The sequence below is a fragment of the Ixodes scapularis genome, unplaced genomic scaffold (genome assembly GCF_016920785.2).
Source record: "Ixodes scapularis isolate PalLabHiFi unplaced genomic scaffold, ASM1692078v2 PGA_scaffold8__174_contigs__length_109621045, whole genome shotgun sequence".
Lineage (NCBI taxonomy): Eukaryota > Metazoa > Arthropoda > Arachnida > Ixodida > Ixodidae > Ixodes > Ixodes scapularis.
Genome location: NW_024609883.1, coordinates 60,340,370 through 60,364,707, shown reverse-complemented (window position 1 = coordinate 60,364,707; position 24,338 = coordinate 60,340,370). Strand labels below are relative to the sequence as shown.

Genomic DNA, 24,338 nt, shown 5'->3' with positions numbered 1-24,338 from the left:
CTGCGCATGTGGTCCACCTTTCAAGCTGGCTGAGCTGCAGAAATCTCTTACAATATTATCATTCTCATGATTGTTGTTTGAGCAGGAATTGCTTAAAAAGCCGATAATTCACAACAACAAAAACCAGGATTTAGCTCAGAATCTGCGGAGCTGTTTATAGCATTTTTAGCGTTTCTGACTTAATATCAGCATGATAATAATGTAAGAGATTTCTGCAGCCCATCCACGTTGAAGGGTGGACAACATGCACAGTATCAAAAACACTGACATTAAGGAGAAATTTTAAAAGCGATATGACGGGTCATTGAAGTATATCAGGCGCTTGTTCAGGGTGACTCCGAATTATGCTCAAAACCTGTGTAACTATGAATATGGTTGAAATTAGCGATCACTAAGGGGCTGAAGGAACACCGTTTCCATGATTCTTTTAGCGCGGGCCGGGGCACTTGGGGGATATCGCAAATGGTCTATTGGTCAGTGCCGTGCGTGACGACACGCGCCGTCACTCCCTAGGTCGTGACGTCACAACGGAGAGTTTGAGGCGGTCAGAGGGCGGTTTCTCAAAACTCACGGCGAATTGCGGTGACGTCATTGTGAGGTGGCAGAAGCCGCCGAGAATAGGAAAAGCTTGCCGTCTCCGACCTACGCGAGTTGGCGCAAGATAAGGGAGAAGCGTTCATAATGGCAGCGCTTTTGTTTGTGTTTCGCCGTCGGCATAGGTATTTAAGCCACGCGAACCCATTTGACATGGACGGCAATGATCTTCAACAACACTATTGCCTCTTCAAAGACGTGGTCAGGTGGCTGTGCGATGAACTGCTTGGTGATCCGGCCTTGAAACGATGGAGCCGTGCACAGACCGTCGTCTACGTTGTGAATCCTACAAACAAATGTGTTTTTACGGCAATCTGCAGCCAGGAACACAATTTATCATTACCTACAGGCTTTTATAATTATTGTGATGGTTTTCTGTGCTGCGTAGATGCAAGAAAACGCACATGATAGAGTTTAAACTAAAACACAGTATAAAAAAAAGCAAATTGGTGTGTGTATGTTTATACAGCTGGAAGCTAGTCTGCCTTTAACGAGCGACTTGTCTCTCAGCTGTAGACGAGCAGTTTAGATGGTGCAATACAACCATTAGCTTGTGGTCTTTAACGTGCACCACGCAGTAGTGATAGACGACCACATGCCGGTACGATGCTCATCCAGATTGAAACAGGCAGGGGTGGGGATTGAGCCCAGGATCCTGGGTTCTGCAGTGTGAGCTTTCGCTCCATGTACTCCGACTTGTTGGTGTGCGCTAGTCTACTCGGCCACCGATACCCCTAAAGGATAAAACAAAAACAACATACATGAATGGCACAGACTAACAACTGCGTAATTTCTTTCTCATCTTTCTGCTGCCCCCCCCCCCCACCGTATTTTGAAAAATTATTGTGGCTTTGTGGCAGTGTGGGGGGAGAAAGATGAGAAAGAAATTACACAGTTGTTAGTCTCTGCCATTCATGTATGCTGTTTTTCTTCTAGCCTCTATTTTAGATTAAATTTCATCAAGTGCGTTTTTCTTGCATCTACGCAGCACAGCAAACCATCACATTGTCTAACCAACTAGCCCATATCCAAGTTTTATTTTTATAATTAGTATCCATGCTGTTACCGATTTTTATCTGTCATTTACGGTTTAAATCTAATTAAACCCTTCACTGTGGAGCGTAGGGGCAAATCGGAGCTACGCTGGGGAACTCGCCGCCGCCGCCGGGGAGGTGTCAGAAAAGTAAAAGGAGTTTGGGGCGGAGTCAAAAGAAGCTCCTCCCCTCCCCCGTTAAGTCACTTCGGAGGGATTCTCGCCGAAGTCGAGCTTAACCCTCCTGCTTATGGTCAGTATGCTTGCAGAGGGAATCATAAAATATCTGCTTTTTATGTGCAGCTATTCCTGTGGCAAATTATTATTTTATCTCGCATCATATTTAGATGAATTTCTGATAATTAAAACTTCCGATAATTCAAACTAAATTCGGGGCTTTGTGGAGTTTGAATTAACGAGGGTCTATTGTAGACCGTAGTTGCGGGTTTTCTGCGTCGCCTAGCGGAGGCCGTGCTTTTGATCGGCGAGGACACGAGGCCACGAATTGCAGCCGAATGCTGACGCGCACTCTCGTTCAAGCTGTGCCCTGGTCTGGCTTCAGGTAGTTGACGTCCAAAAATCCGTCAACGTGGCCTCATCATCGAGAAGGTGTTGGACGTCGGACTTTCCATTTGTTTCTTCTCGGCATTTTGGGTGCGTGGAGGAGAGGTGCATTGGCTTGGCCATCACGTTAAGGTGGAAAGAGTGTACGACAATTCCGTGACGTCATGGACTTATGTGTGCAGAATTTTGAAATAAATCTCGTGCCGTCAATATTGCTCTAAAAAAAAATTTTTTTCGACATAAAATTAATTTATTAATTTGCATGTCCCAACCAAAAAGTTTGAAAAAAAAAAAAAAATTTTCTTTTCCTTTTTAGTAGCTTTTTAGGGGCTGTGTCGCCTTATTTCAGCAGCATACGTAAGCGCCTGTTTCCCGTTCTTCGCAGATGATGGACATGAAGGTGTTCATCGACACGGACAGTGACATCCGCCTGGCACGCCGTCTCAAGAGGGACATCACGGACCGAGGCCGGGACCTGGAGGGCTGCCTCCAGCAGTACGAGCGCTTCGTGAAACCCGCATTCGACCACTACATTGCACCCACCATGGTGCACGCAGACCTCATTGTGCCCCGGGGTACGCAAACCATCCTTGTGTGTCTCCTTGCTGTTGCTTTGTCTTGTGAATGATGGCCCTGGTGTGTCTTTTATGGGCATTTTTGTCTTCTCATTGCATCTTTGTCTTGTCATGGTTGTCCTCTGTGTCTCCTTGTTGCTTTGTATCGTAATAATTGTCCTTGTGTGTCTTCAATGCTCTTCTTTGTCTAGTTCCGGTTGTCCTTCTTTGCACCTTTGTCTTGTTATGGTTGCATTTGTGTGTCTCTTTATTGCTTCCTTGTTTTGCGGTAAGTGTCCTTGTATGCTCTCTCTCTTCTTTGTCTTGTCATGGTTCTTCTCGTGTATATTTGCTGCTGCTTTGTCTTCTTCTCATTGCTTCTTTATCTTATCATAGTATTCCTTGTGTCCCTTCACTGCATGTTTGCCTTTCTCTAATTGTCTCCATGCTGCTTCCTTGTCTTCTCGCTGCATAATTGTCCTTTTGTCTCTTTGCTGCTGCTTTTGTATGTTTTCTCGCTCCAGATCCTTGTCTTGTCGAAGCATTGTAAGCCTCGGCGTAAGATAAAATCCAAAAGCTTGCTATCATGTAACTTTTTTTAGCTCGCACGCACGAGGAATGAGCTTGAAAAGAATGGTTTTGACGTCACGAATTTAAACTTTACCCTTGTGGCAATGCAGCAACGAGTTTAAGAAATTAGCCGCACCCTTCGAAGTGCATCCCATAGTGGAGAGGCCAAATGGCACTGTAGTTGTTTTTCCCCATTTGTATTTTGGGAGGTTTCTCGTTTCGAGCCCTTCCCACTTTTTTTGGAGAGTCTGCCCCACAAATTTTGTTGTGAAGTCTCCAGTTTTGGAGCATCTGGGCCGATCTAGTTTAGTTCGATTCAGGCAGGGCTCGGTGCATAGTTCAACCCACTGATAGTTTAAACTGTGTGGCATTGTGATCGGTTGAGAGACATGAATTAGTAGAACCGAGCAGGCCTGTTCTACGAATCAATGTCGTCACGCACCTAGGCAATGTTTCTCGCGTGTGTACATGAAGAGTGCATGTCTCTGCTTCGGTGAGTCTTGACAGTGTGAAGCTGCTCGTCGTCTTTCTTTGCATCTATAACATAGTCTACTGCAGGTTAAGAATAGCAGGACAGATCCCTCCTACAAAGCTTTCTGCTCGCTACAATTGGTGGTTTCCTCCTCTCCACTCCTCTCCAGCATTTGCTCTGCTAAAGTGGAGAGAGTAGTGGGCTTTGTGGGGGAACAGCTTGTCCTACTTTTCTTAACCTGCAACAGGCTATGGCACCTTTAGGCTCTAACGTTGCAATTGTGACACTAAACCAACATAATTTTTGCATAGGTCTAATTATCGTGAACTTCATAAGTAAAAAAACAAACAAACAAAAACATTGTCAATAATGGATTACTCGGATTCATTGCTCGACTGCAATGAATACGTAGCGCACCACTTTTGCCTGCGAAATTCCCAGCCCACAGAAAGAAAAGTTGTTTACTCAACATTTCTTTTTGTTTTACCGTGCTCGCACAATATTTACGCACACTTTTTTCCAGCGAAATTAGTGCCTAAAACTACAAGCGTGTTACAATCAAAACTAAAAACCGAAACTCAAAAGTGAAACGTGATACTCGGTATGAGGTGACTAGCCGAATCACCATTGTTACCGTTTGTTTACATTCAGCATTTTTGTATTCGTATCACATGCATTCTGTTTTGTCTATGGACTCGTGTCTGCCGTTTTAAGATGTAAAAACAAAAGAAAATACACTAGGAGGATTAATTAAACTGAAAGGCCATCACGCTGGCAAGAAAAGATATCAACGGAGCAGCACTGCGTGGCCTCGCAGTCCCAGTGACCCGACGAGCTCGCAAAGTGTTATTTGGAAGACGACCCTCCCAGAGGCAATGGCCTCGCACTCATACAAGCACAAGAAGCATGGCACCTACAACGCTTTAGACAAAAGCATGGATTACCTCTGTGGACAGCAAAGAACCGTCGTCGGACTCTGACGACGACTAGTGCGCGGTATTTATTTTTGTGTTGGTGCGCGTTTCAAAAAATCAGTTCTATGAGGTATGTCTTCAGCCTTCATTGTTTTACCTGCTCGGCAGAATCGGCAGCAATTTACTTTTTGCATATTTAGAAGCTAAATCTGCCTGCGCGTTAGAATTGGGGGCGTGTTAGAATCCTGCAAACACGTTATGTGCTTCTTTTTTTTTTTTTAGGTGGTGAAAACCAGATTGCCATTAACCTGATAGTGCAGCACGTCCACACTCAACTCGTGTCGGTGAGTGCGGGGTTTTTATAAAAAGCTCGCGGGGTGTGGGCACTTGCTAGTCGGAAGGGCCGGTGTCGTTCGAGGTGGCCAGATTGGTACAACAGCCGCCAGAATGCTGTCCTGGCATAGTTGGTGCCGACTGTACGATCGTGCTCGACGTGCCGTCCTTGACGCGCTAAACTGCGGTTTCTGGGCTCTCAATTCATAGGGTAGTTTCACACAATGTGCATTTGGTTTGAAATCTCGCGGAAATCCGTAGCGGTAAACCTTTGCACCATTTTTTTTTTTTTTTCATTGACAGGCATTGCTCTTTTGGCTAGCTCGTGTTCCTGTGTGCGAGCTGTAGTAGTCAACGACAGAAAGGAGCATCGGCTGGTACCCGACGTTTGCGCTTGCTGGCTTTCGTGCGGAGATGAGACGAGCTTGTATTTGAGTAGCCACCTTGTCTGTGGCCAAAATAACCTCAGTCGGAGCGTGGGGACTACTTAGACAAGATCAAAATGGTGTGAGCGAAGGCTTTTGTGACTTGAGTACGTTCACGATCGTGCTTTTTGAGGTTTTTTTTGTAGGCAGAGCCACCTACAGTGCTTCCAAGGTGTATCAGCACCAAGAACGATGCTAACCAAAAATTGCTCGTGTGCGGACGAATGGGGAAAACGGCAGAAAAGGTTAATCACTGTGGTTGCAGACGGTTTGAGGGGGCAGAACGGCGTTTCATGACACCAAGGAGTTGCGTGACATTGTGATGTTGCGTGATATGACAGCGTGACTTCACGTGACAATGTGACGTCGTGGGACGTGTTCTTGTGGCACCACATGTCATGCCACAACTTACATGAACCAATACCTTGGGATCTGCTGCAAAATCTTGCCAATAACAACTGTTGCAAATTTTTTTTTCCTGGTATCACTTGGTTATAGTGTTTGAGTGTTTACCTTGAATTTTAGGTTCGAAGTTTCCTTAGGCTTAAGATAATATGGTGTGCTCTATAGCACCAGTGAGAAGATTTTATGTATGATAAACTCTCGTTATAACGACGTCAACGGGACAAAATCCGAACAAAATCCTCGCAAGCGATCAGCGGAAAACACCATCGAGAAGCGACCATTTTGAATTCTATGTTGGCTGCAAATGGATTGGCTTGGTTTGGTAGTGCTACTTGATTACTCCCGCTAGGTGACACTATGCTAGCCCTTTTTTCCATTTAGCTGCACGTCATCATCATCATCATTATTATCATTTTGCTTTTTTCCGTTCCTTCGCGTCGCCAGTCGTCATTTTGCGCTCGTGGATTTGCGCCTCTTATCTGGTTCGGACAGCGCTGGCTTGGACGTCATGGCCCCATCTGTTGTTCTGCCGCCGCGATGTGTCGTTAAGAAGAGCAGAAAGTACTCGACCATAACGCTAGAAAAGAAGGCAGTGATTCTCAAGCTAACAGAAAGTTGTAACCTGAAACAAGGCACTATTTAGGGCTTTTTTAAACCCACTGGAAGTAATAAAGGCAAGTTTTTCAATTTGCTGATTTTTTGGACTGCTCTATTATTCGAACGTTTTTTCGGTCCCTGCGAAGTCCGAATAATGGTCGGCGACTGTACTCCTGAGTCCTACCGCAAGGTGATTTCATCATCATCATCATCATTATCATTTTGCTTTGTTTCCTTCCATCCCTTCGCGCCTCCGCCCCACACTTTAGCCCCACTTTTGCGTCGCCAGCCGCCATTTTGTGCTCGTGGATTTGCGCCTCTCATCTCATTCCTCGCATCAGCAGACAATGAGACTCTGACGACTGCGACGACTACCGCCCGCAGCCATTGACAGCGGACATTATGAATGCATTAAAGGGACACTGACACGCCCCCAAAATTTTTTTTCATTTTTTGCCAGGTGCTTTATTATGGTGTCAGAGGACTACCCAATTAATATTTTGCAACAGAGTAGCGTATATTTTTAATAAAGCCAGAAGATGCAGCTGCTCGAAACCGAAACCCGCGCAAGGAGGTCGAAGAAGTGGAGAGGAGAGAGAGTGAGTGGCGGAAGTCACAAAACTACACCCGAACGTGTGTTTTTTTTTTGTTTTTTTTTATCCTTTGCCTAGCAGACGATATGCGTGGCAGCGTAGCGGGAACTGTTTGCTGTGCGATTCTTTTGCAGTTACGTTTGTTCCGCTCGCTGTTCTGTACTTCAAGATGAGTTGTTTTGTACATTGAGGAGTTGGAGATGAGTAGTGAGTGCCTGTGGTGAATTTCCACGATCGGCTCCGAAATGAATACACCGAAAATGTTGCGTGAAGAGCTGGCTCACCTGCATCCGAAAAAAAGTGGCATTGTGCGACAGAGTTTTCGAAAGATCAACGGGATCGGGACCAATGGCTGGCTGGAATTCTTGGAGAATGTTTACAGGCACCTCGGAAAGCGGACGCTACCTGATTTATATGCTCCTTGCATTTTGTGGAAAGTGGTGGTTACATTGAGTTCGCAGGTGTCAAAGAGGAAATCCCATACCATTTAGTTCAGCGACGTTTCGTCCACAACATTTGTTTATTTTTTTGTTTGTTTCTTCAGTGATAATTGGTAAAAAAAAAATGTAAACATTGCAAAATGTCTGAAAAAGAAAAAAAAAGTCTGGTTTCACTGGGGTTTGAACCCGGTCCTGCTGCGTGTGAAGCGGTTGTCGTTCCATTGAGCTACTGGGGGAACTCCCTCCTCAGTAAAAATAGAGCCGGTAAACTGTAATATGAAAAGTTTGCTTCGCATTTTCCTCCAGCAAAAGCACTCCCGGGTCGAAGTCGAAGCACCACGCTTTGGCGACATTCGCACCTAGTAAAGAAATCATATGCGTGCATACTCAACTCGAAGTACACACTTCGTGCGGTGCTTGACGTTTGCGCGAGCGATGTCTTTAGCCACGAGAAGGGAGCGACGGCTCGGCGACATCTTCGTCCAAATCGGCTCGGTGGTCGGGCGTGTCGTACAAGATGAATACCAATTCTTTTGATCAGCCCCAAATTTCTCTTTTAAAGGCAGACAGAACTTGCCAGTACTGCGAACGACAGTTCTGTAGTAGAGGTCCCACGCCCGTTGTCCGCTGTCATCGCCGTCCCCACGATACGCGAAACGACGCATGCACAGAATGCTTCCGGTTCTCTGTGCTACTTCTTTTTTTTCAATCAACGTATTTGCAGCTTTTTAGAAGCCACAAAAAATTGTTTTCATATTTTTTTTATTTTTAATATTCAGTGTGTGCCTTCAGTGACCAACGACTTTGATTAAATATGGTGGTTGCGTTGAAACCTTAGAAAAAGGCCCGTGACAACGGAAAAGAGTGTGAGCTAGACTCGAACCGGCCAGTTCTTGATCAGCGGTTTTTGGGCGGAAAGAAACTGAATTGCAAGCCGCAAATTGTGTTCTGGGTAGTTGGGCTCCCATATGTCATGTGCACCTAAAAACCTTGGCGAGCATAAATACCCTGTCAGTGCCCCTTTAACATTGCTGTTGAATATATACAATGAGAATGCGACGCTTGCGCAAATGCAAGCAGACATCATCGCGAGCAGGCGTACCATGACGCAAGCCACTATTGATGGCTTTTTAAAGCCTGCTTAGGCGTAATAAAGGGAAGTTTTTTCATCTACCGAATTTTCGGACTGCTCGATTATTCGGACCATTTCGGGGGACCCCTCAGAGTCCAAATAATCGGTCGGCGATTGTAGTGGCCGACCGATCTCGCACGTTTTCTCTGTTTGCTGTGGTGGGGGAGTCTCTGGCACGCCTCTGCGTAGGCTTGCATTCTCTCTTGGCCTTCGTATGAAGTGTGGTGGGCAACGTAAAAAAAAACATGATTAAAAAAAATTAAGTAAATCAGATTAGTTACGTTACTGTAGCTAGAAAAAAGGGAATTCTTTATCACTTTGTGTGTTATTAATTGAGAAATCTCTTTGATCACTGAAAAGAGCATGGATAAAAGGATTTTTGTACAATTAAACTTCTTAAGTAAATTTTAACAACTTTTTATTGATGTAAACTTGCCATACTAGAGCAAACGTAGCTTCTTTTTTGTTATTGAAAAGCTGTTTTTGCTTTTATTTTCGTATTCTGATTTGCTTGCAAGAGGGCAGTACTTTTCTTGTTTTGGTTTATTTATTTTGCATTTTGATTTGCATGCAGTAGCTACCTTACGTGGCTGGTGGAAAAAAATCTACACTTCGATTTGCTCAGAAGAGTTGTTTGTGTTCAACCTGATATAAATTTTGTTTGTTCAATCATTCTTTGATATAAATCCCAGACAAATGCACATAGAAATCATAGAGTGATAGACAAGGAGTAAATAAAAATTATTTTACAGATAATTTCTGCAGGAAAGGTTTTATATTTATATCATAAAAAAACCGTTGTATATCTCGATGCCTCTTCTCTCCGACAGAGAGGGGTGAAGCTGCGCTCGAAGCTGGCCGAGTCGCACGGGGGCCAGCCCCTGCCGAACACACTGGAGCTGCTGCCGCAGACGCCGCAGCTGCGGGGCATCCACACGTTCATCCGCAACCGGGAGACCCAGCGGGACGAGTTCATCTTCTACTCGAAGCGCCTGATGCGCCTCCTCATGGAGCACACCCTGTCCCTGTTGCCCTTCAGCGAGGTGGTCGTCGAGACCCCGCAGGTACGAGTGCCGCCACTGCAGTCGCCAGAACTACACCTCTGGCACCTCCTCGGCTTCCTTCGGAGGTCACGTGATGTCGTGCCAACTAGAGCCGGCAAATGTTGCCAAAGTACCGAGACCCCTCAGAAAACATTACTTTTGAATTATCGGTTACTTGTTTAGCATTTTCCAAGAGGAGCAGAGAAAATAGACCTCTAAAAATTTGCTTCAACACGGCTGCTCTGGGACACTTCATTTCACCTTGTGATGATGCTACCAGCCGTCTAGGCCAGTCCAATGCCGCTCGAGAGTTGCTTGGCCTTCGGGAGGGTCGCGGCAATGTGAATGCCGTGTGAATGCTGTGGTCCGTCATATGATGAAGCAATAAAGATCACTTCGTTTGTGGAACTTCCCGTAGATGCCGACGTCGTACAACAGAAAGGGTTTAAGGTCAGTGTCCGACGTTCCTTGTAGTGGTGGCGCTGCCAGCTCGTTTGCCATGTGTCTTCTGCTTGCCGCAAGTTTTGGACCGAAATCATGTGTCGTCGGCACCGTAAGTGCATCGTGCAGAGACTTTTCTTTCTGTAGCTTTGGCAGGTGAGGATTTTTAAACATGTTCAGACATCCAGGTGGTCTAACTTGCACTCCTCGATCCTTTGTTGGCAAATGCCAGGTGCCCCTCTTAACGCACAGGCCACCAAAATTTGCCTCTCGTTTTATATGTGGCATTTATAGGGCCACCTCACTTCTCTTTCATCTCCACACCTGGGATGTAGCCTCGCTGACGCATGGTGTCACGTTATACTGATATCACGAGAAATTGACGTCGTGTTGCCGTGTGTCGTGACCCGACGTCATGTCACTGACGTCATTTGACATCATCAAGACATTGTGATGTCGCGTAACAATGGCATCAAGTGACACCATGATGTCATGTGACACCGTGACCTCATGTGCCACCGTGATGTCTTGACACCGTGACATGTGCCACCGTGATGTCATGTGATACCATGACATCATGTGCCACCGTGATGTCATGTGACACTGATACCTTGTGACACCGTGACCTCATCTGCCACTGATGTGTTGACACCGTGACTTCATATGCCACTGTGATGTCATGTGGTACCGTGACATGTGCCATAGTGATGTAATGTTGCACCGTGACGTCATGCGACATTGTGACACCATGTTCCACTGTAATGTCATGTAACACTGGCATCATTTGCTATTGTTGTCATGTGACACCGTGATGTGATGCCATGTGCCACCACAATGTCATGTGACACCACGACATCATGCAACACTGACCTCATGTGACACCGGGATGTCACGTACCTCCCAGACGTCATGTGACACCGTGGCGTCGTGGAACGAAAGGTCACATGACCATATCCTTTACTGATCGCCAAGCGACACCTTGATGTTGCACTACCTGACATTGTGCCACAGTTTCGGTCAATGCCGGTTTGCACCACGACGTCACCGAGGAGCGCCAAAAGCAGCGCACACATTTACGGGTGCCCTTGATGCACGGCGGTGCCGCGCAGGGGATCAGCTACCAGGGCAAGCGCAGCGCAGCAGGGCGGATCTGCGGCGTGTCGATTCTGCGGGCAGGCGAGACGATGGAGCAGGCCCTGTGCGACGTGCTGAAGGACGTGCGACTGGGCAAGATCCTCATCCAGACCAACCAGCACACGGGCGAGCCCGAGCTGTACTACCTGCGCCTGCCCAAGGACATCAAGGTGAGACGCCGCAACCAGGCTGCGCGGTACGCGCCTCCCTCTACCCAGCGCGTTGGACATTCCATGCCGCCCAGTCGTCGAAAGTGGTCCCTAAGTGGTAACGAATGACGTCGCGCCATGTTGATGGATGTCGCGGTCCCGGCGGTTGGCCATAGCAGTTTGGGCAAAAAGTTATGCTTGATCACGCAGACACTTCCCAGGGGGCTTAGAATGTGCCCCGCACACTCCGTGTGTGGTTTGTGCTAGATTTTTCCATCTTAAAGGCCTATTTGTTTATTTATTCGTCTTATTTTAATTTTATTTAATTATAACTTATTTGTTTTTATTTAATCATTTTGATGGGTTTATATTTATTTATCATTTTATTTTATTTCTTTTACTCAAACATTTTCATGCAAATAAAATACTCTTTCAGAGAAGCTTCGCTTCGCTGCTTGGTGGCTATGGCATCCGACTGCCACTGCGCCGAACCCGGTTCAGGCCCCGCTTCCTTCTTCTTTTGATTTCACATGGGCCTTCATAAACTACAGTGGAATTTCATTGACATGTTCCCAGTTTTCGTGTTTTCCCGGCTTTTATGTTCAGAAGCATCGTTCCCACTGAGCTTTCGCAGGAACGCAGATTTTAATTCCTAGCGCGTTTGCTTTTTTAGTTCTTACATCCAGAATGCCGCCGACATGGCACCGACGACGTTGGCCGACCGCCGGTTCACACAATGATTCACACAATGAACCAATTCACAGATGGATTGATCATGTGACGACGCGTTTGCGGATCGTTCACCTTTTGAGCACATTTTCACGGAGGGGTGGATGAGGGACAGCGAGGATCAACCTAGCCACTTGATGACTGCGCGTAGGCACCGTCGTCCAGGTGCAACGTTCGTTGCTACAGCCGCGGCGCTACTGCTTTAATACGAGAAAGAACCATTGTGTGCTGACGTGCCGCGCGAGACTGAACACCGTGAGAGGCTTAGTGCGAAGCGAAACTATCTTTACTAACCCAAGGCGTAACACAAGTGTTCTCTCGCTTGAGGAGGGTCAGAGTAGATGCAACAGTCCTGGGCTCGCCGAAAGGGTGTTCTCATTCCCACGCACGCTCTCACAACGCTTCAATACACGACAGTGCAAAAAAGTCTTGCCCAAGCTTGTTGGGTCTTGGTCTCGCCGGATAAGAGGCTGGATGGTTGTGTGTGACACAGCGCGGCGTGCTAGACGAGTTCTGACAGATGCTTTTTGACTCGGACCTGGACGAGTGCTGGAACCTGCAGTGCGTTAGCCGGGGACGGTTCCTCCAGCTTTCTTCATGTGTGGAAACAAAAATCGCGCGACAAAACGAACCAGTTACCAGACGGAACGGACAAAAGAAAACAATGCACCATCTTTGTTTTGCTTGTCAAAAGAAAAAAAAGCTGTGACTATTTCGACGTCCACCTTCAAAATAATTTGCAATATTATTTTGACATCACTGACGCCACTTCCTGAAGACGTGAAAATGGTTATAAAATCATTTTGACGTCCGCAGTCAAAGTATTTCTCTCCCCTTGTTTCTGACATCTCGGCATTCTTTGGAGCTTCGACCACTTCAGCATTTATATCGGAATAGAAATTAATAGAAAGTGGCAGTCAAACAAATACCATCTTGCCCGTAGACAGCATCGCGGTTCAACACGCATTTTCCGAGAACATATGTACCATCGACTGAAGCTTTTATGACCCTCTAAGTGATGTGGAATGAAAAAAAAAACAACTTCTCAAAGTATGTTAGCTATTAGGCCACATGTAACATTTGCTTGGTTGTGCTCAATATTGCAGAATGCGGCACCGCTGCTTTTTATGATTTATTTCACCTGCTTTATATAGACAAAGGAGCTGAATGTCGTGTCATAAAATCTGCAGTTCATTAGAAAATGCGCGTATCTCGTACAACCGCGCCAGAACCTTTGTCCGTTCGCACAAGTCAAGAAATGTCAAGGAGGCAATGTTTACATTCACTACCTTTTATTTATCATCCTGATTGTTTCGTAGTTAACCCGCTCGTTGTAAACGAACCAAAAAGAAAATCTATACTAAACAACTAACTCATGAAATCCGGTTAAAAACAAGGCGGGAGCCAGATGCAAAGCAAGACTGCAACCATATGAATACGCGCCCGCACGATATGAAGGCACAAAAGCGTGCCAAAGTTCTCAGTGTTACATAGGGTATATACTTACATTTGTTACGTGCAGGCAAGACGGAGAGATATCCTGCTCGCCTTTGTTGTACATCAAAAAGGTTAGGTGAAACGGGTACCTAAATGACGTGCAACCTCAGAACATAGCCGCCGGCCGTGTCATGTCCGAAAGGGTCAACTGTCGAGCCAGTGCTGCATACACGCTGACCTCCACTGCACTAGGACCGAAACTTCTTAGGCACGCTACACACGACTCCGTCAACACGTCACACAACACCGACAACATCATCAGAAACTAGGGTTGTGCGAATATTCAAAATTTCGAATAGTAGTTCCGAATAATACACAATTCGATATTCGCTTCGAGAAGAACTTCACTATTCAATTTTTGCGAAGTGCTGATTGCGGCGGGTTAGCTTCGTTGAGTGCACTTCTCACCAAGCACCGGTGTGCTGCGGAGAAGCAATACCCGCGGAAGCGAGCTCCGCGGGTGTTGCTTCTCTGCAGTGCACCGGTGTGTGGTAAGAAGCGCACTCAAAGGGTAACCTGCCGCAACAAACACTTGAAAAAGTATGAATATCGTAATTGTGTGCTTGGAAGTAAAGCATACATTCAAAGCGGGATGGAGCACCTGTGCCGACTGTGAGATATCTACATTGTAGTAAAAGTTTCAAAATTGAACTGTTATGCAAGAGTATACTATGTTAGGCAGAGTTGCCCTTACAACCTGCGTTCATCATGCACGATTCATTCTTTTTTAACTCGAGATTAAAGAAAGTATATTTTATATAGCAAGATTTGTAAATTCACTCCTTTGGGTATAGTTGGCCATCTCTCAGGAATCCTTTTATGTCAAATCCGTCGTTTACTTGCCATCCCAAGACACCAGACCTTCTGAGGTCACAGTTCATAAATATAGATAGATCAAACTTAGTTTATAAATAAACAAGTGGAACAACCTTCACAACTTTAGCTGGGTTTTCGTCTAAGTATTATGCAATGGTAGTGAAAGGCGTGAAAAAACTATTCGATATTCGAATCGAAAAAATTCGGACAAAACCACTATTCGCTTCGTATTCGCTTCGAACTCAAAATTCACTATTCGCACCAGACTATCAGAAACTAAACGAAACGAAACTGATGAAATCACAAAACGAACAAAATGGCTACCACCACTACCAGTGATAACTGCATCGCTGCATTGAGGGAGGACGTTGAAATAATGGTCACTACTTCGACGTTTTACAGCAGTGGCGTTGCAGACGTCGAAATAGACTGCCAAAAAGGAAAGTGCGGTGTTTCCAGAAAATAAGCTTTTTGAGTCAACTCCTGTGACAAGTCCAAGAAGAGCACCTTCTCATTTATGCATTATTTTTTTACTAAGCAACACAAAGATGGTGCATTATTGTGATTTGTTCCGTTTTGTTAGTTGTTGTGTTGTCGCACAGTTCTTGGTTCCAGACGTACCACATGTGAGAGAACCTGCGAAATCTTCGCCCGGCTGACATGCTGCAGGTTCTGGCACTTATCCGGGTCCGTGTAAAGAAGCTTCAGTCAAAACTCGTCTAGCATGCTGCAATCTCTCCTGCACGTGTTCTACGACACGTCATCCGGCAAGACCTCTTTTGCAGCTTTAGTGTACCGAAGTGTTGCGCACGATTGCGTGGGGACAAATGGAAGAGGACATCAGCAAACGCCCCTCCGCAAGTCCGGTACTTAGTCGCTTGCCCGCTCTTCAGTCACCCAAAGTGCCAGGTGGAAATTGTGAGCTTTTTCTGAAGGTGTCAGAGTTCACTCCAACAAATGTTTACAAAATTTTTTCAAACATATTTAAGGTCGTGCCTACAAACGTTTACTGTGCGTTTATTTACGTTTACACATACAAATGTTTACGAATTTTTTCTGAGCCAATCTGAGTTCATATCTACAGATGTTTGCATAAAAATTGGAAGCCATTCCACTCAGTGAAGCTGGGTGACCAGCGAAGCTGTTTAGCACACGACACAGACGTGGCACACAATTTTGAACAAAGGTACGAGCAGATTTATTGTCTTGATCGGTCGTCATTGTGACAAAAGGTACGCACACCCACGTGCCGCCCCGCCACCGCTGCCGACATTGTCGTTGCCGTTTTCGCCATTGCTCTTCGTAGGCTCATTGCACTTCGGGAGTCCGGACTGTATGCGGCCTTCCCATTACGTTGAGAGAAGGGAAATTTAAAAATGAGAATGGCATCTTGTCTTTCTGGTTTTTTTTTATAGGAGAATGCAGATAATGGTGTTCCACGCACCACACCGGCATGCCTTCTAAGTAAATAACCAAAATAAAGCATTGATGAAAGTGCATGCAAGATGTCATTTGTTTTAGGTTTTTGTTTAGAACAGTTACTGCTGCAGACGCCAGCACTTGCGGCATGTGGGTTCGGTGTGTCGCGTAGGTGCGGTGTGTCGCGTGGGTGCGGTGTGTCGCGTGGGTGCGGTGTGACGCGTGGGTGCGGTGTGACGCGTGGGTGCGGTGCAAGCGTAGAATTTTTGGTCATTTGCACGAAAAATCCTCAGAACTCTAGCCATAAACAGCTTTGCTGTAAAATAAATTGTTTTGTGACAGTTGCTAATTTTCTCATCTATGCGCACCCAAAGTGGTGTCCTTATTCCTTACGTTTTCTCGGATTGAAAGTTCTGTTTTTCTGGTCCCCTGAAAAACATACCGATGATGTTCTGCTGTAAATACACTATTAACCTTTATGTCGTGCAACCTTCCCAGCGTGCCTTCGTTCGTGACGCTCGTCCACGACGATTGTCCATGCGCTCATCCGTGACGATTTTGTCATAGAAATAGACCCGTAAAACAGATTTTGTGTTAAAAGACGAGCGAACGCAAGCGTCACTGTCGTCGCAGCGTCCCATCACCTGGCTGCTAAAGCTTCTGTGAACTATCAAGCTGTAGAGTGGTCTTTAGCGTTTCTTTTGCAAATGTCAAGCGAGACACTCTCTTTTCTTTTTTTCACACCCCGCAGCACCGTTTTGAGCATTTTTTGAGCAAATAAAAAGTTAAGGAATAAACACAAAAAAAAAAGCGCATAGAATCCATAATAAACTTGATATAGTAATGCTGTCGCATGCAACTAATCCCCAAAAAAACAAAAAAAGTTGGTATGCTTACTTTGTATTTTTTATTTTGAACAGTCCAATAAGGCTCTTTGTGTATTATCATATATTGTTAGACCAACCGCCCGTAAAATAATGGGAAGAAAAAAAATATATAGACCTCCCGGAATTTTAAATATGCTTCCTTTTACCAATATATTTACTGAGAACTCGGTGCCCTACTGAAATTGTTGCGGTAAGTCTGCATCGAGAAACACTTTATTTCCTCCGCCGTCTTCAATTATGCTCTGGCTTAGAGTCTAGCTACGCCATGCGTTACAATGCAATAGGATACCACCGGCTTAACCTTCGGTTCATGCCGCGCCCATTATCAGTCGGGCCAAAGGCTTCCGCAACATCGCTCGGTCCTAGCGGTGTTTAAAAGGACGAATCTTTGTCAGAAAAGTACTTCTGAAAAGGTAGCACTATGAGCATCTAACCAGCCAAGTATAACACCCTAAAAAGTATTTGACGTGCCGTAAAGTTCAGAATTCATTGGCGGTATAAGCCACATCAGCGATGAAAACAAGTTCACGTGTTATTTCTAGAGTTCTTCATGGCGCCTGGGCATTAATATGACCAAGTATGGATACTGTGGCATGCGTCGCTCGTGTACCACCAGTCGTTAAGACAGAAACGCCCCAGCGGTATTTGATGCAACCATGACCTGGTTACACATTTCTTTTTATGTTTTTGCAAATTTATAAATACCAATCAATAGAAGCCCATCGGATAAAATTAAAAAAAAAATTGAAAATGATTGTTTTTTTTAATTGCGGCACAAATATTGCAGCATTTTGACGAAATTTCAGGGCACAATGCAGAAAATACTTTCAACAGTAGAACGCTAATTAATTTGCTAAAAAATCACAAACCATTAAACACTCGACACAAAAAGTTTCAGCTTTAGAATAGAAATTTTAAGCGACTTAAAAATTTGCAGAAAAATGGCCTCATTATGTAATTTTTGCTTAAGAAGCCAAGTTTGGCATTTTATTTCTCTTGAAATATATGCTCATACAAGTGAACTTTAACTAATTCTGGCAGTAAATTATGCTTGCATTAAGCGTATAAAATTTGGTGGTGTAGAAAGCTGCATTATTTGTTCCTCCGGCCTTCAAAGTTGCATCATTGTGCAGTTAAGAAAATCGTTGTTTCAACCTTCCCCTGAATGCAATTTTTCTCACAAATACAAGGAAGTATCTTGAAAAAGTAAGGTTTTTCCCATTGTGTGGACATGTTTCGCTATCTAAAAAAATAATTGAAAACAAAAAATAGACATGACACCACTATAACCATCCTTATCTGAACACACCCTACATTCACTTTATGTTGAAATGTGCCCCAGGCCCACGGTGTAAAATATAAATAGATGGGGACACTGCGCGCGTTGCATCTGCCAGATAAAGTCCTCTCTTTACCTCGTTTGCAAGCAGCGCCACCTGGTGGCTCCTCTATGTGCGGCGAATGGCAGTCTGTTGCGGGTCGGGTTCCCCACACTTCTTTATGGGAGGCACGCTTGTTTTTTAAGTTTTCTGGATGCGCCGGTTTATGTAGAACTTGGCACTTATGCCACGCATGTTGTTTACACAATGCTTTGCCATTGACCCTAGTTTCGTTCCTCGACGGCGGCAATAGTGGTTCAGTAACAGCTTTGCGAACGTGTTGAGGTGGAGAAATCTCCGGTGCGGTGTTCGAGCCAGCGTCCGTCAAGGTGAGAGCAGACGCTCCGAGCGGAAAGAGCACACGGCGGGTGCCTTGTGAATGAGGCACTTTTTTGCTTTTGTTTGTTTTTTTCCTCAGTTACACCGCCTGAACGGTGGAGACGCCGTCAGCTAAGGCTACTCGGGAGCTCGCCGGTAGGACCTCATCTGGCTGACAGCGTTGCGGCATTAGCCGTGCTGTATTCTTGACCTACCGTAATCTCGCGAGACATCACCCACCTCACTTTTTCGGCGAATATTGATTTCCAAAATAAAATGGCGTGATCGCCCACGCCTACAAGTACCCCAACGTGGACTCTGGATCTGCAAACATTCATCCTACCCGAACGACGCGGCCGCGAACCTTACGGTTGCAGGACATCTGTGACAAAGTAAAACTAAGGAGGGAAATACTTTACTTTGTTCGCACATTTCTTCCCTGATTTCCGCGACCCCCAAGTTGGTGTACATGCGTGCGAAAGGAAAACGATGGAGATAACAAACTAAAACCGTTTTGCTTAAAACAACCAAAAAACTCATTCAGACAAAAAAAAAAAAAAAAAAATTGGGAATGTAACGCAAGCATTAACCTATTCAGGGATCACAAGGTCAGCGGGTACCCCAAATCCTGGAGTGTAATTGCGGAGTGTAAGGTCAAAGTCCGTCTCCACCGAAATCGCTGCAAACCTGCCTCTTCTTCCAAAACATTGCGACCGCAGTTGGCGAGGTTGTGCAACGTTTGAGACAAAGCCAATGGCTAAATCAAGGTTTGCTGGAACACTGCACGCAGACGTTTGTAGAGCGTCCCATTTCGAGCTCAGTTTTCGTGATGCCGTCCACGCCACGCAGTAACGCTGCCTCAACCCGCATTGATAGCACATCGTGCACGGATACACGCATGTATGCACGAAGCAAGAAAGTTGCACCAGAGCCTGCCTGCTCCTTGTGATTGTCAAAGTGCCCAACTTGGCCCGACACCGAAGTATTTGCCAATCCAATCGCCGGCCTTCCTGCTTCCCCAGCATCGCTCTTCGTCGATTCTTTTGCCCACTCGTTTATTCTGCCTGGTTGGTTTATCTATTTTCTTTTTACTTTTTTTTTTTCTAACAAAGAGAACATAGTGTAGTAAGAAACGTGCTTTCACGGAACAAGCATTCGTGCTGTGTGCTGATTGGCAATGTTCATCGCACGTATAGAAGCAACAAACCTTGCTGTCATTGCTTCTAAGTCAAACATTCTTTTGTGAGTGTTTCTTGCATAAAACAATGAAACTAATTAAGTTTTGAGTTTCGTATACCTCTTGTGCAGCCGTTCTAGACATATACAAATAAAAATCGTGCGGCATTCTACTCTGTGAAGGTGGACAACCAGCGAAGCTGTTTAGCACACGACACAGATGTGACAGAATTTCGAACAAAGCTACAAACACATTTATGCATGATTTTCATCGCTGGTGTTTTCCACCCGCCGCTGCTGAGATTCTCGTTGCCGTTCCCGCCTTTGTTCTTCGTAGGCGCGTTGCTTTTAGGAAGTCCGGACTATACGTGGCCTCCCCACTACGACGACAGAAGAAAAGTGAAAGGCATCATGTCTTTCTAGTTTTTTACAGCGGAGCTGTTAAGGGCTAGGTTCCCGGGGATCGTGTCCGGTGCCAAACAAATGTCGACACAGAACGCTGGACAGCTACCGCCATCTATGAGCGTGGGCAGCAACCAGACAACGGGCTTGCCAGCCTCGCTTATAGATGGCCGCAACTTTTCCAGCCTTTCCACTCTGGTGAAAACCAGAGTGGAAAGGCTGAATTTCTCTAGGCGTCGTCTTCGAGGTCGTCCTAGAAGTCGTCCTGGAGGTCGTCCTAGATGTCATCCTCTAAGCGTCGTCCTTGAGGTCGTCCCACCATAGTGCAGCTTCAGTGGTCTTCCTTTTTCACCAGAGTGGAAAAGCTCAAAGATTTTATATACATTCGCATGGACGACTATGACCACCCTGAGGAGCCAAAGAAAATTAGACACGTGCAACGGGACCGCCACCCGGAGGAGCGGGAGGAAACTAGGCATGCAAGCGCTTGGAACAACAACAAAAAGAGGGTGCTGCGAGTTTTTGTTGATGCAGATGAAAAATCCATGGAACCCTAGCCATATACAGCTTCGCTGTAAAAAATTAGCGTTATGTTTAGCTTTCTCAATTTTTTGTACCTACCCACTGAGACATTGCGCACCCCTTTTTTTTTTTTTTTTTTATAAATCTCTGGCGGCAGGGGGGTGGGCGATCACTCGGGCTGTCGCGGTATATATTGCCTCATGCATAGCCAAGAGCGAATGCTTCTCCGTATTTCGAGAAGATTGGTGTTTACTCTTACCTCAAACGCTTGAACATTCTAGGCTGAATGTTTGATGTATCGAGTGTCGTAGATAGGGAGCCCAGCGTGGCCTTGCCAACTCACTCTCCCGACGACGACAGACACTTGCGCTAGCCAGCTCGCTGCTGTTGCCTTTGACGCTCGCCGGTGCTTTCTCGATGCCCGTTCTCCCTTTTTGTTTCTGGCACAAGTTTGCCGATCAAAACTAAATCTTTGGTTTTACACTCGCCTATCCTTTTCTGTCTGCGACAACGTATCTCACACAGGACTACCGCATCCTGCTGCTGGACGCCACGGTGGCCACGGGGGCGGCGTCCATCATGGCGGTGCGGGTGCTGCTGGACCACGACGTGCCCGAGGAGAACATCATGCTCTGCTCGCTGCTCATGGCAGAGTCCGGCGTCCACTCGGTGGCCTACGCCTTCCCCAAGGTCCGCATCGTGACCACGGCCGTCGACCCGGTCATCAACGAGAAGTTCTACATCAAGCCTGGCGTCGGTGAGCTCGGCCACATGCGCGCGGTCTTCAAAGTTCTTTTCGGTCAAACGTGCGTTACCGTCACAAAACGTGTAACATGTGCCTCGGGGGACAACCTGTGCAAAAGAACGCATCATTGAGAATAAATGGTAATTATTGGAAAAGAAGGGACGAAATTTGAAACGCGTCCCGACGTGACTAGAGCCCACAACCCCACGGTTACAAGCCAGTCACGTTGTTACACTTAGAGACGCGTCTGCCTCAGCCCAGTGACTCGGCATTTTAGGCTTATCATAGGGAATTTGAAATTCTCTGTTTCACCTTTTGACAGACGTTGCGAGCCGCAGGAGTCAGTCCATAACTTAAAAAGCATCACGTGACCTTGCGATTGGGCAGAGCGATGCGCGCAGCATGAAATCACTTGAGAAACGTTCATCATCCAATCACCTTCCTAGCACTCATCACGCAGGCAGAAAATGCTGAGCGGCGGGCAGGGGCGGATGCAGGAATTTCCTGAGGGGGGGATCAGGTGTTGGTCAGCATACCATATGTTTAGGAACCCCCTCCCCCTTTTCCTCGTTTCAGCCCTAAATATTACACATGAATAAATCAAGAGGGGGTTCAGGACATCCGGACGCCCCCTCTAGATCCGCCCCTGGCGGCGGGGTCGTGGACGCACGTGCGGTGCCCGCCATCCGGCGAAAGTATGCTGAAGGGCAGTACGCAAAGGGCGGCAGCACACGCGTTGGTGGGCACGGCCTTGAACCGTGGTTGGCGTCCCCTTTCTCCAGGAAACTTCGGGGACCGGTACTTCGGCACGGAGGCGTTCGAGTACTCGTGACCCAATGGGTGGCGGCACGCCGCTGAACGGAACCCCTTCCTCCGCGCTCGACCATGGACCTGGGGCGCACTCCGCGGGACGGAGAGCGTGTGGGACCCGCTCTGGGGAGTGCGTCAACGGCTTGCCCAGCGGCCGACAGTCAAGACGCTGAGTCGCGCGACGACACGGGCCGACGTGCCTTCGAATCTCAGCCCGGACTGAAGGACCCGCCCTAGAGCCGCCGCAGTGATCTACACTTAGAGCGCCGACACTCTGTTCCCTGGTTTTCCTGCGGGTGCCGCCAGTTTGGTGCATGGTGCAGAGTGGGAGCAACAGACTGTATGCAAGAAAAAAGCGCCATCTTACGATCATTAAGTTTCTGCCGTATTGGAGGTCTCTCGTACCGATAGTTTCGCCCGAGGGACATCGGTCCCTGCAAAGTTGGAGTCTTAGATCTACAATGCGATTGTGCACTGCCAGTCTGGTACGAACCTTTCGCGCAATCTCTTTGATAAATATTGTTCACTTACCTGGACGTCCCAGCTCCTTGCTTCGGCAACGAGCATTGTGATGTGTTTGCCAACCATTCTTTTTCCGCAGTCTCGCGGCAACTGCTTTTTTTTTTTGTTACACTGAAAGGAAACTGCGTCAATTAAATGTACAAATTCATTGTCATAATATTGGAAGATCAGAGCTTAAATGAAGTTTTGCCTGATTTATAGATGGAAGATAGAGAAACCCTAAAATATGGTGGCTCTTAATGGCCTGGTAATGCTAGCTGGCATGAATTTTTGCAAAGTTACTGGATTTTCACATTTGGTTTTCACCATTTTTTTTTAGACTGTGAGGCTGTCATGTGTGGCTAATTCCTCTTTTGAAATCGGTATCGAAGGTCGATCAGCTCGGAACTATTGCGGACACCAGAGGGCACCGTCTGATGAGGAAAAACTCTCGTCTGCGATATTTCTGAAGTAGTCCATCTTCAATACCAATTGTAAAAGACATCAGCCGCGCATGCATATAATGTTTGGTTTTTAGAACGCTTAGAGCCCATGGATTGAGTCATGGCCATAAATAGACAATTGCAGAAAGTGGTTTAGTGCATAGCTGGCGACGACGATTTGGAGCACCTGGTTGAAGTGTTGCCGCTCCGAGGCGTGGCATATTCAGTGGCTCTATAGTCGGCCCTTTTCCGACGACCGTTCTTGACGCGAAGAAACTTGTGACAAAGTCACCTTCAGTGTTCCGCAAGACCATGGCTGCATCTTCAGCTTGTCCTCGTCGTTTTCGTCCATGACACACCTACCTGGAGTAATAACGGCAACGTGTTTATGTACGGGAATGAACTGTGTAGTTTTTTTTTGTTGGTCTCGTGCCCTTTTGAATGGGCTTCTGTTGTAAGTGTATTGGAATTTGGGATACATATACCATCTTCCTTATTATTTACGGAGGAAATAAAGCTTTTTCACACATATTTTGCTGAACGTGTGGAGGCGCCTAATTTTCTAGACTTTCTTAAATTTCTTACCGCATTTGGAATGAATATTGACGATAGTCCTGTCTGTCCTAAACAGAGCAAGGCAGGGTATGAACGCGACTTTGCTAGCCGGTTGGACTTACGCAGAGCATAATCCCGATTAATGTTTTGTTTGCGTAGCTAAATCGGGCTGTACGTTAGCTGACAAAACCTTGATCGGCGAGCGCGACCGAACTTCATTTTATAGGAAGTTCGTAACGAAGGGCAGAAGAAACGTATGGCGAAATAAAAGTATCGCTACCGGCGGCGGAGATGATGTTCTTGTCGGTTTTTATAACAGAAGCAGCCTTTGCACCACCCTGCGAAGGGCTCGATCACGTTGGATCGCTTCAAACAGCGTGCTGATTACCGCATTTGGAATGAATATTGACGATAGTCCTGTCTGTCCTAAACAGAGCAAGGCAGGGTATGAACGCGACTTTGCTAGCCGGTTGGACTTACGCAGAGCATGATCCCGATTAATGTTTTGTTTGCGTAGCTAAATCGGGCTGTACGTTAGCTGACAAAACCTTGATCGGCGAGCGCGACCGAACTTCATTTTATAGGAAGTTCGTAACGAAGGGCAGAAGAAACGTATGGCGAAATAAAAGTATCGCAACCGGCGGCGGAGATGATGTTCTTGTCGGTTTTTATAACAGAAGCAGCCTTTGCACCGCCCTGCGAAGGGCTCGATCACGTTGGATCGCTTCAAACAGCGTGCTGATGTA

General features: G+C 46.3%; 1 protein-coding gene across 3 annotated transcripts in view; it reads left to right on the top strand.

Moving 5' to 3' along the window:
• LOC8032086 (uridine-cytidine kinase-like 1) overlaps window positions 1-23,568 on the top strand; it is a 36,359-nt gene extending 12,791 nt beyond the window's left edge. For all 3 annotated transcript variants that reach the window (XM_042287091.1, XM_029981168.3, XM_029981167.4), the window contains exons 4-9: window positions 2,577-2,766; window positions 4,984-5,045; window positions 9,457-9,690; window positions 11,220-11,414; window positions 21,064-21,295; window positions 22,066-23,568. In XM_042287091.1, coding sequence (XP_042143025.1) covers window positions 2,577-2,766; window positions 4,984-5,045; window positions 9,457-9,690; window positions 11,220-11,414; window positions 21,064-21,295; window positions 22,066-22,115 — 963 coding nt within the window. In that variant the 3' untranslated portion in view covers window positions 22,116-23,568. The remainder of the gene's footprint in view (window positions 1-2,576; window positions 2,767-4,983; window positions 5,046-9,456; window positions 9,691-11,219; window positions 11,415-21,063; window positions 21,296-22,065) is intronic.
• Window positions 23,569-24,338: the final 770 nt, after the last annotated feature.